The sequence below is a fragment of the Micropterus dolomieu genome, linkage group LG05 (assembly GCF_021292245.1).
Source record: "Micropterus dolomieu isolate WLL.071019.BEF.003 ecotype Adirondacks linkage group LG05, ASM2129224v1, whole genome shotgun sequence".
In the NCBI taxonomy this organism is placed as follows: domain Eukaryota; kingdom Metazoa; phylum Chordata; class Actinopteri; order Centrarchiformes; family Centrarchidae; genus Micropterus; species Micropterus dolomieu.
The window spans coordinates 33,113,374-33,125,544 of record NC_060154.1 but is presented as its reverse complement, the minus strand read 5'-3'; the positions used below and the strand labels follow the sequence as shown (position 1 = coordinate 33,125,544).

Genomic DNA, 12,171 nt, shown 5'->3' with positions numbered 1-12,171 from the left:
CCGACCGACTTAAGATTTTCGCTGTCTACTCTAAAGCCATTGATGAAAAGTTGTACAAACGGTGAGTTTTCGTGAAACAGCGTGCCTGTGGCGTCCACACTCGATGATTCGCCATGAAAGAGGAAGTTGTCTTAACTTCAGTGTACATGCTCACATCTGCACCAAACTTCATGTGCTTGATAACAGTCCCGCCCCGAACACAAGTGCTATGTAGTGACACAAAGGGGACACAGGAAGTGATGATCAACACCTTTATGCAGTGTTATTCACAGCCGCAACGGCAGAGCTCCAGAATATGCAGCGTGACCTCCTCACACCTCGACGTGCTACACGTGTGAGGGCCTGCCCAACGCTGCTTGCAGCTTTAATTTTATTCTGACTTTTCTCATGAAATTCAAGAAATGAGGGGTCAGGTTTTTATAAATGCACTCAGATGTAAGATATTCTTACAGGAAGAAGAGAATTACAGGGATATATCCAGATTCTCCTGATGACTGATGGTTATCGTGTTCAGTGTTACACAAAATACAGCTGAGGCTATAGGGAATGCCCTTAGTATTTGTTCATAAACCAGTAGCACTAGTATTAGACAAATTAGACAATTTATTTATAATATTAGACAAATAAAATTTCAGTTAGTGAAAGTTCACCAAAGTGAAGTTGGCATGAAATTGGGTTCTATTAAATAGTTATTCAATTGCGATATGTCTGTCTGGACCAAACGGGTGTACTGACCGACCAACATTGCCATCCCTAGAGCCCCACAATTAGCGTGTCAAATTATTTATGCTTCTTTATTTATATAAAGATTTAAGTTAATTTAAAAAAATTAAAATAGTATTCTGGGTATTTGACTAACACAGCGTATATATTGTACAAAACTTTCTCTCCTCAGACGAGTGGAGGCTGATATTTGGTGATCCTACAAAGTTTGGTCTCGGTCTGTTCTCTGTGGTGTTTGACGTCCTCTTCATGACTCAGCACTACTGTCTCTACAGACAGCCACCACAGTATGAAGCTGTTGGAGAGCAACAAGAGGACTGATGATGACTCGGTGCTGTGTGGATAAACTCGTGTCTGATTTGTATCCAGCTTGAGCTCAGTGGGCCGCCTCCTTAAATATCTCAGGATCAGCACTTGTTCTTTACCACTGTATGAAACTTTTTTGGTTGATAGAAGGTACAAGAAAAACTGTTGTATTGATATCAGTGCAAACACTTTCTATTAAATGCAATATCACAGCTGAATCAAAATAGTATTTTTGGATAATATAATTAAGGATAGAAGAGTGTGTTTTTCGAAAGGGTACAATGGAGGTGCTTTTTGTCTTTTCCCCTTTCTATTTTTTGAGTTATATATATTTTTTGTCCCCGCGACCCGATCCCGGATAAGTGGATGAAGATGGATGGATGGATGGATCTTTTTTGTGCATGTAATAGATTAGCCAGGTGAAACTCCCAAAGGGAGTTCCCATCTCCCACAGAAAACACTGCTCTGAACTGCTTGAAAACAGTTCGTTTGTAGTCCAGCCTTTACTTCCATAACCAAGTTCTGTCACTTTGTAACACACATCATAATGCTTGCTTAGCTGCTACTCAAGCACACCTCAAAAATACTGGTGGAAAATCACACTGAGCTGCAGAACACACAGTCACAAGTTGTTAAGAGAAAAGTGTTAAAGTGCAATTTATACTTCTGCGTCAAATCGACGGTGTAGGTGACGGCGTAAGCTACGGGGCTACGCAGAGGGCTACGCCGTCGCCTCATGCGCACCTCCTTCAAAATGTAACTACACATCGAGTCGACGTGGACCGTAAGCTCTGTGATTGGTCGGCTGGGTAGCCTCGCAATGCCTCCGAGCCCATGCTTTAAAGTAACATTACTAGCGGCAAAAACGGCGGCTGTAACACAGTGAATCAATATATTTGACCGTCGCAACCCGAGCGAAATGACTCGTTTCACTATTAGAATGTGATCCATTCGGTCGGTAACATTTGAAAAGGCTACACCAGCAGCACATATACAATTTTACCCCCATTTACATTAGCGGAGCGCTAAACCGGAAGTTAGCCTGCTCGGCCGGCAAAAGTCAACACAGTGGACGCTGCAGCGCTACAGCTGACTAGCGTTTGGGGGTGTAACTGCAGAATGACGGAAACACCTACGCACAAGTATAAATGCATGGCTACGTGCGTACCTACGACAAAGGCTACGCACGTAGACCCTAAGCAGGAGTATAAATGAGCCTTAAGCCTACTCTTGTTGCCTGACCATTGAGAGCTTTGTAAGTGAGAAGAAGGATTTTAAATTCTATTCTGGATTTTACTGGGCAGTGCAGAGAAGCTAAAACAGGAAAATATGATCTCTTATCCTGGTTCCTGTCAAAACACTTGCAGCAGCATTCTGAATCAGCTGAACTGGTCTTATTTGAGCAAGCAAATGCATGGACTAGATTTTCTGCATCATTTTGCAATATTACGTAGGTAAAAAAAGTGATTATTTGTTTGTTTTTTATTATAGCTTATAATTTAGTTTCATTTCATTGGTGTGATGCCCGGAACGGCACAGGACAGAGGAAACTTTTGCCCTGGTGGAGGATCGATCAGGACAGCTGCTTCACTCCAGACAGTTTCTCTGTATGGACCTGGGGTCTCATTTATAAAACTGTGCGTAGAAACCTCACTAAAAGTGTCCCTACTCCCAAAAGCCTTTATAACCGATCTGCAGGAGTAATGACATCACTGGCTGGAGACGCACACGCAAGACGGGATGATCCAGGTAGTAATTTGGATCCCCCCGGTTTGAAAAGAGAGTAAACCTAATGCATTCCCTTGTGTTTGAACATTTATTTAGGCTACACAAACAGTCCACTCATTTAACGAAGCTGCCAATGAGTTAAAAGAAATATGACTTGTTTTATATGTGACACAAAGATTTCTTTAATAAAATAGTGTTTTTATATTTTCCGTAACGCGTTTTTACAGGCAGCACATCACATGCACAAGCTGCTGCACAGCATTTGGCTCAATAAGGCAACAAACATCTGATAGGCAATGTGAAACTATGCACTTGAAAATCAATTTAAATGTAATTTGTCCTCCTGTAAGGTTGTCACCTTATTTATGAGAATAAATTGCACTGCATTATATTGTATTAATGATTCCTGATTAAGCTGTACAACATATTTGAGGCGTTCTTTTGCAGAAACAGAAATCTCCATTTGTGTTTATTGTCCTAAATCTGGTTCTTTTTGTGTGCTCTGCAAATGACCAGGGCGTTACTGAAGATGACGGATCACCTGTTCAAAAACTTGCTTTTAAAAGGTTCCTGCTAAAGGAGCGAATAATTACATTAAACTTGATGCAGCACCTGTGGGATCACCACCTAGCTTTGAACGGCCAAATAAAGGAAGGCCCAATACATTATATTGAATAACGTAGCAAGTTGGTAGGGAATTAAATAAAAACGTGTCACTTATAATCAATGCCCTAGCGTTGACAGTCGAGCTTTCAGTGCAACGTAAACAAACAAAGCAGGTGTAACCTTTCAGACCTACCGCTGCGCTATGAGGTCCATTATTTTCAATGGCTTGGTTTGTTGCTGCTTCGAGCAACGCGCACCACACGGCGAGCTCGCGCGCACGCTGCGGTCAAAGTAGTTGAATATCAGCGCTGAGCATATTCCACGCAGTGCAAATCGCTTCTTTTCTGAAAGGGCCTTTATGGAAGACAGAACATAGTCCTCTCAAGACCTTCAGTCACTGAACATTTAATGTTACATCATGTTGCCTCCTCCTGTCTGTGTTGAGAAAATGTTGCCAGGTGTAAATCACTAACATACATCAGGAGCTTATAGACTTTCAGGACTATAGGCTACCAGTTAACTGCATTTCAGTTAACACTGCACTCAATTTCACATCATTTTCACTAATACTTATATGTATGGATGAGAGTTGATGACAGTAACAGTTCAGTTTATTCCCCTCCTTTATAACAATTTCCCCTGGGGGATAAAGGTTAATATTCCTCTTATTTTAATAACACTTACATTTTATAGAAATATAATTGTTAATGTCATTAAATATTAAAACTCAACTTAAGTTATTACTAGTGTTGTTAAATTAATGCATAATAATTGTAATAATCATGAAACCGTGATTATTTTTGACAATAATCCATCCATCCATCGTCAACCGCTTATCCTGTGTACAGGGTCGCGGGGCTGCCAATAATCGTACCAACAAAATCTATAATCGTTGCATCCCTAGTTCTAAACCACCACAATCTTTTGATTTTCGCAGAGTTTTAGAACTGATTCTGGGCAGTAATTGATTTTGGGCAGTACCATAATTTTTACGGCGGTGTCTTTTCCCATGAGCAATGTCATCCATCGCACTAGGTCATCCTCTGTTGATTTAAGTAGAGGCATGTAATTTAGCCACATCAGGTCTGACAGCCTGGAGGGAATAAGTGCCATTGTCTCCAAAAAGACTGAGTTTAGGAGAAAATCTGCATAAAAGGCTCATCTTGTGGAGGAAAAAAAATTACGCCTGGCTGCAGCTGTAGACCAGGGGGCACAGCTCTCCCTCAGAAGATTGCTACAAGCCACAGCCTGTACAACTTATTGGTGTTAGGGATGGAAAATCCCCCTCAGAAGATTCGCATACGGCTAAAGAGATATCAGTTTCTCACAGTACAAAGTTAGTTATTAGTAAGTTTTATTTTCTATTTACATCAAATTTGTTATATAAATATAATACATCATTTTCAGAAAAGCTGTCAAGTCAATCACAACATGGTGGGGTTAAACACACAGGTTAGGAGGGTATGTTGATTGATTGGCTGGACTCAAAAATCACCTGCATGCACATAAGCAATATGGGTAGTCTGTTGTACTGTCAGTGAAAATCATACAGAGTGGGCAGTAAGATGGGCTTCAGTGGTCAGCCTCTTGACAAGTACTTCAGGAGTAGCTGGATGCCCGAAGCTGTAGACTCAATGTGACAATCAACATGTGCGTACAATATTCAGGATGTGAACAGTTCTTGTTAGAATGACAACTGACATTTCATGACAACTGCTCACACACTGTCCAGAATTCAGTATATTTGCAGATTGAGGTTATATTTAAAGCATCAGTCCACAGATTTATGAACTAAGGACCAGTATAGCTAATCAAACAAAAAGTGCTCACACCACTTGGGGATCACTTGGGGACCCAGCCCCCGGTCAAAAATAAGTACAGCGGTTTGTCTCTGACTTTGCTTTTTGACTTTAGATCAGAGTCACCATTCCAGAGTCAACATCAGCATGTGTCAGCCAGATGACATAGCTTTTGTTAGGTTCCAAACAAGTTTTGTTTGAGATGCTGGTAACAGAAGGGTAAAGAGTGGGTGGAGACAGTAGAGGTACGGAGGGCTGGGATGTCGTACAGAAAAAGTAACATGCAAGTGAAATTCTTTGATACTTGGCTGATGAGACTACATAGTTCTGAGGTCCATAAACTGTCTGGCCACTTCATCTGTAGATCAACCTCATCAATCTGTATAAACTGAAGCTGTTTGTTGTAAATAAACCTTTTTCTATTTTACCAATTGGTACAAAACATCTGTGTTTCCTGCTGTCCAGTATTAATCAAGAAGAAAAAGTATGGTTATATGTGTACAGTAGCAGCTGGTGGACTCCTGAAGTCCAGGTCCTCCTGTATGCAGGCCATGACGCTCTGCTCAGGCATTGTTGATGATTATGAGAGCAGGACTAGCTGTCTGCTGGCTCGTCTCACACATGGCGGCCTGCTCAGCTGGCTTGGCAAAGACTCGCTGCGTGTTAAGGTTGTAGACTCCTGCCTGGAGGAAACAGGCTCTCAGGGTCAGGCACAGCACCTCCTGAGGCTTCAGCTGCAGCTTATACTGGGTCTGACCCACCCAGGTAAAAGAGCTGTGGACCTCCAGAGACTCCGTGCTGAAAAAGGCATGGATATATGGAGAGCTTAGACAATATGTTCACCTTAACCAGACTATTGAAAGTTATTTGACTGGCCATCAAGTCCAAGTCCTGTCCACTGTCAGACAGCAAAATACCTTCACTGTGTATAGTTTATTGTATACACAAGTCTGTGACTATTTGTTAATTGGAATTTTACAGCATTCTTCTTCTGTGAAACTCTGTGTACATGTGTTATTTTGTAACAAATCAGGTTGAGACATGGTATTTTCAGTAATCTGTTTGACCTTAATGTGTATTAAAGGTTATGATGTATTTTTATTTTATTTTCACTTAGGGGTGTACTCACTTTTGCCGCCAGTGGTTTAGACATTGATGGCTGGGTGATGTGTTATTTTGAAATTTACACTGTTGCTGTACACTCACTACTTTTCATTGTAGTAAAGTGTTATTTCTTCAGTGTTGTCACATGAAAAGATATAATCAAATATTTGCAGTATTGCTCTTGTGTACATGGCCATATTTTCACCAATTCTCTGAACAAATAGTTGGAAAAGCTGGAGCAGATAATAAACAAACAACACCCAAAGATCAGTCTACTGGGGAGGAACTACAACCATAAAATTTGGTGAAAGTAATTTAGTTGATTATGATGCTCTCCACAGTGATTTTACATTTATGGCACAGCATGTTTTGCCTTAACTGCAGGAATCCCCTGTTAATATATTAATAAGGGTAGGTAGTAATAAAATACAGCTACCAGTTACTTTCTATAAATTGAGCTAATGTTAAGTTACATAGCTGCCTATGGTCTTGAGAAGCTAACACACCGTAACCAACACATACATTTACTGCCAGAATATTTTCCTCTGCTTGCGTTCAGCGTCACTTTCTGCAGCTTGGAAAATCAAACACTTGCTAAGCACCTCCCAATTCGGAGTTACGCTGCTCTCATAACAGCACCTGTCACGTATGTCCTTTGAAGAATGAGAAGAGGAACCGAGCCAAGCGATGAGTGTTACCGTGCTTGCAGTGTGTGTGAGTGAACATAAGTAGCGCATTGATATAATAATGATTGTGTGAAATTTTAGTAGAGGCGGTCATAATTCAGCAGCGCGCACCACTTCTCTTGAATGCATATAGGGGGAAACACTGGTGTGTGATTGTGTGTGTAAAAATGCATCATCTACAAAGAAACCTACCTGGTGCTTTTGTGCTGCATGTCAATGATGACATCCACCTGAGCCAAGGAGCAGTTGGACAGAGTCAGAGTAACAGGCACCACACAGAGACTAGAGACAGAGAGCAGAAAAGCAGCTTTACTAACCACTTCTTCATTTATTTTTCATTTTGAAACAGGGTTGTATAATGAGATGCAATTTGTTTCCTTTATGCTACTCACAAAAGCAAACGTTATATACAAAAATATAAAATTATATACTGACATAAAAGTACAGTCCGTGGTTCAGTATGTTGTGCTTAAGAGTCTCATAGGCTGTGTAAACTGATACAGGACTCTGAAGAGTTAAAAGCCAGCCAGCTGCAGCGTAAAGAGGAGCCCGAAACAGAATTCTCTAGCATTCTGCCTCAGGCCTACGTTCAAGACGCACAGAGCAAGCTGGGTGACCGGGTACTGTGTGTGGAGCAGACAAACCTGGACTCCCTTGTTATTGTTCTCGGTGACTTTAACAGGGGAAATCTCAGCCAAGAACTCCCCAAATACAGACAGTTCATAAAGTGTCCAACCAGAGAGGGGAACACTTTGGATCACTGCTACACCACAGTTAGCAGTGCCTATCACGCCGTCACACGCGCTGCACTGGGACACTCTGTACATTTTTTCAATTTTCAATTCAATTTCACTTATATTGCGCCAAATGACAACAAGTTATCTCATAGCACTTTTCATAAAAGAGCAGGTCTAGACCTGTGTGTAGTTTCTGTAAATATTATCACAGTACTCTGATATTATTTACAGAAACACATGTCAATGATGTCAAATCACATGATTTGACACATGTCAATGATGTCAAATCATTATTTCTTTCAAGTTTAAAGGCAGATTTTTTGCTCCTGAGTGAAACTTATAACTTATCTTTATGGTCAGAATGTGACAAACACTTGATGCCAAACAGTGGATCATTTCACAAGTCTGAAGTAGAACATTCAAAACTATTATCTTTTTCAACAAATATGATTAGTTAATCTTTTTTCATGCCTCTTTTTTCAACAAAATATTTTAATAGAAAAATCAAGTGCTAATTTGTTTGTGATTCAAATTAATTAAAGCAAATATTTATGACGATATATTGAACATTTATTATATTGTTATTGAGGAAAATTATATTGCGATAATTTTCATTATTGTTTTATTGCTCAGACCTACACTGTAGACAGACATGGTGTATTAGATGCATTCAACAGCAGGTCACTGTATCACAGACGTAATGTTTTAGGCTACGTTCACACTGCAGGCCTTAATGCTCTATTCCGATTTTTGAGGGGGCATTATTATTATTATTATTATTATTATTATATTCCATCTTCGGTTAATTAATGTAGGTGAAGTTGCAGGCATGATCACTCAATCATGACTGGACCAAAATAGTCAGGTGACACGCAGTCGGAAGACAATAAAATTGATCGAAGGTATAATATTTACAAAATACAGGCCTACAGCTAGCACTAACTTTGAATACAGTGTTTTCAACATATACTTTATTTGAGTGGCCGACCAGGTATATGTGCACCTGCCAAAGTATATTTGGCTCTTTATTTGGCACTTTAGCATTTTGCGGAGAAACACACAGAGATATTACATTAACAAACATGGAGGAAATGTTACATTACGGAATGACAGTGAACGCACCACTGCAGACTAACAATAGTTTCAGTTTCTATCCAACTTGAAAACTGAATCACGGGTGAGTTTAATAAACACGACGACTTTATGAAAAGTAGTGCTGATGTAGATAGTTAGAGACACATACAGGGAGAGAGAGACAGTTAGAGGCGGAGCAAGCTGGCGTATTTGCCGTGAGACCAGAGGTGCAGGCTACACTGCATGAAAAGTGGGATTTTCAGCAGTAAATGGCACGTTAAATTGCCATGGAAGTTCAGGTTAATGGCTGCACATGGGAATTTCTGGCTAGTATCAAAAACTGTCAGGGACTGCCGGGAATTGACATGGATTTCGTTTGTCAGTGTTTCCCCCATAACCCACTTCCCCTAGGTCTGGGGAAGGCTTTCATATGTAAATGATAATGCTGGGAGCTACACAAATACAAAATCAGGTAAGCCCCCACTGGTCAGAGGTGACATCTCCAGAAATCAATTAATTAAATGAAGGAAAGGTGGCAAAAGTAATTAGAGGAAGAGAGGAATGAGTTCTACAGAGTGCAGAGGATACTTGGAGAAATGAGATGTGCAGGATGGAACAGGAGAGACCAAACAATCCTATCAAGACTTAGATTTGTACACACTGGACTAAACAGCACATAATTCAAAATAGGCAAACATAACTCAGGTGGCTGTGACTACTACGGGCAAAAAGATGCTGTGGAGCATGTTGTAAGAAGCATGAAGAAGAAAGAAGGCAGTGGTTCAAAACCTCAGAACGATAAAAGTACACTTTGGTTTAATAATTAATTAATGAATAAGTTTAATTATTTTTCAGTATCTCGGACCAAACAATATTAAAGAGGACATGAGTTTATTATTATTTATTTAAATAATATAAGTACCAAAATCCACACTCCTTACCAGTTGGTGGTGGTAAGGCACCAATTCGTTGTTTGCCAATCGCTAATAATATTCCAGAAGAAGCAGCAGCAGCAGCAGGAGAAAAAGAGACTCCCAGACTAAAAAAAGTAAGGTGGGGTTCTGGTCCTTTACAATGTCCGGCGTTGTGCCGAATTCTACCTGCCTGCCGAGAATTGCATGCACCTCGCATTTACAGGTGCTGGTCGTATAATTAGAATATCATCAAAAAGTTGATATATTTCAGTAATTCCATTCAAAAAGTGAAACTTAGATATTATATTCATTCATTACACACAGACTGATATATTTCAGATGTTTATTTCATTTAATTGTGATGATTAAAACTGACAACTAATGAAAATCCCAAATTCAGTATCTGCGAAAATTAGAATATTACTTAAGACATAAACCCTAACCCTAAAACTTCCTGGTAGACGGCTGCGTTGACCTTGGACCTCAGAAAACACAGTGGACCAACACCAGCAGATGACATGGCACCCCAAACCATCACTGACTGTGGAAACTTTACACTGGACTTCAAGCAATGTGGATTCTGTGCCTCTCCTCTCTTCCTCCAGACTCTGGGACCTTGATTTCCAAAGGAAATGCAACATTTACTTTCATCAGAGAACATAACTTTGGACCACTCAGCAGCAGTCCAGTCCTTTTTGTCTTTAGCCCAGGCGAGACGCTTCTGACGCTGTGTCTTGTTCAAGAGTGGCTTGACACAAGGAATGCGACAGCTGAAACCCATGTCTTGCATACGTCTGTGCGTGGTGGTTTCAGCTGCAGTCCACTCTTTGTGAATCTCCCCCACATTTTTGAATGGGTTTTGTTTCACAATCCTCTCCAGGGTGCGGTTATCCCTATTGACCTTTTGTGTCTTGCCCTCCTTGTGGAGGTGTCAATGGTCGTCTTTTGGACAGCTGTCAAGTCAGCAGTCTTCCCCATGATTGTGTAGCCTACAGAACTAGACTGAGAGACCATTTAAAGGCCTTTGCAGGTGTTTCCAGTGAATTAGCTGATTAGAGTGTGGCACCAGGTGTCTTCAATCTTGATCCTTTTCACAATATTCTAATTTTCTGAGATACTAATTTTGGGGTTTTCATTAGTTGGCAGTTATTATCATCAAAATTAAAAGGAATGAACACTTGAAATATATCAGTCTGTGTGGAATGAATGAATATAATATCCAAGTTTCACTTTTTGAATGGAATTACTGAAATAAATCAACTTTTTGATGATATTGTAATTGAATGACTAGCACCTGTATGCTGAGAAAAGAGGTGTATGCAAATCTCAGCACGGAGCCTATAAAATTTCATCTGCCGATTATGTACCTCTTTAGGTCCTTTTCAGACAATTTGCTGTGCTCATTGATCAAATACGGTTATCACAACATATATTTACTGAATGTCAAGGAATCAGAATCAGATCTATCTCTATCGATCTATCTATCTCCATTATCTCTCTATTTATTTATATTAATATATATTATTTATTTATCTGTATTCAGAGCACGAAACGTGTAAGGTCCCAATTGAAACTGAAGGGATTTTTTTGTCTTTTTTTTTTCCCCCCGTGTTTTATGGGTTTCACGCATGGGCGTGGCAAAATGGCTCTCTAGCGCCCCCTACAGAGCAGCCCCCAGACAAAGTTTCACTTACGTGTACGAAATGTCTGTGGTATGTGTATCATGTCCAGATGCACAGAAAAGCCTCTTGGAGCCATTGCCTAAACCCAACAGGAAGTCGGCCATTTTGGATTTAATGCTCATTTTTTGCGATTGACACACTTTGTACTTTAACGAACTCCTCCTAGGGATTTAGTCCGACTGACTTCAGATTTGTGCTGTGCAGTCTAAACCCATTGATTTGATACAGCGTTTTGATGCTGTAATCAGGGCTTGACATTAACACCCGCCAACCCGCCAAATGTGGGTGGATTTCGGCCGTGGTGGGTAACACAGTCACTCCCACTAGCCACTTTGGCGTGTTGAAAAAGTGTAGTCTTGTCAAAAGACTGAAATAACAAAGGAATTGCAATGTGACACTACAACTCCCATAAGTACTACCTAGTGTTTGCTCATTGGTTCATTTGTGAAGCCTATTGTCTTGCAGGCTACTGACCAACGACAGTGTAAACAAGAAGGCGCTGTGGAAATTAAACCCGCAGACTTTTAATTTGATGGTATGATCTCTGTCATCACACGCGACCGGTCGCATGCACACACATCAACACAGCGATTAGTATGTGTGCGCGGCCGAGCAGTGGAGAAAAAAGCACAGGAGAACGAGAGAAGGAAAAAAGGCAGAGCTGAGATGAAGAAAAGGCAGGAGGAAAGTGCCATTAAATGCTGTAAAATTACAGATATATTCATGATTATGGGACGCGTTGTTACTACTAGCAGAGTTGCCTTTATATCACATCAAATCGTCCTGTCACAACTACATTTCCAGAGTTGATT

At 40.4% G+C, this 12,171-nt stretch overlaps 1 protein-coding gene across 1 annotated transcript in view; it reads right to left on the bottom strand.

The window, feature by feature from the left end:
• Positions 1 to 4,700: 4,700 nt before the first annotated feature.
• The window catches only part of trappc8 (trafficking protein particle complex subunit 8), a 106,177-nt gene continuing 98,706 nt past the window's right edge, over positions 4,701 to 12,171 (bottom strand). Inside the window, exons 28-29 of the mRNA XM_046050089.1 lie at positions 7,145 to 7,234; positions 4,701 to 5,960 (exon numbers count right to left, since the gene is read on the bottom strand). Coding sequence (XP_045906045.1) covers positions 5,726 to 5,960; positions 7,145 to 7,234 — 325 coding nt within the window. The 3' untranslated portion in view covers positions 4,701 to 5,725. The remainder of the gene's footprint in view (positions 5,961 to 7,144; positions 7,235 to 12,171) is intronic.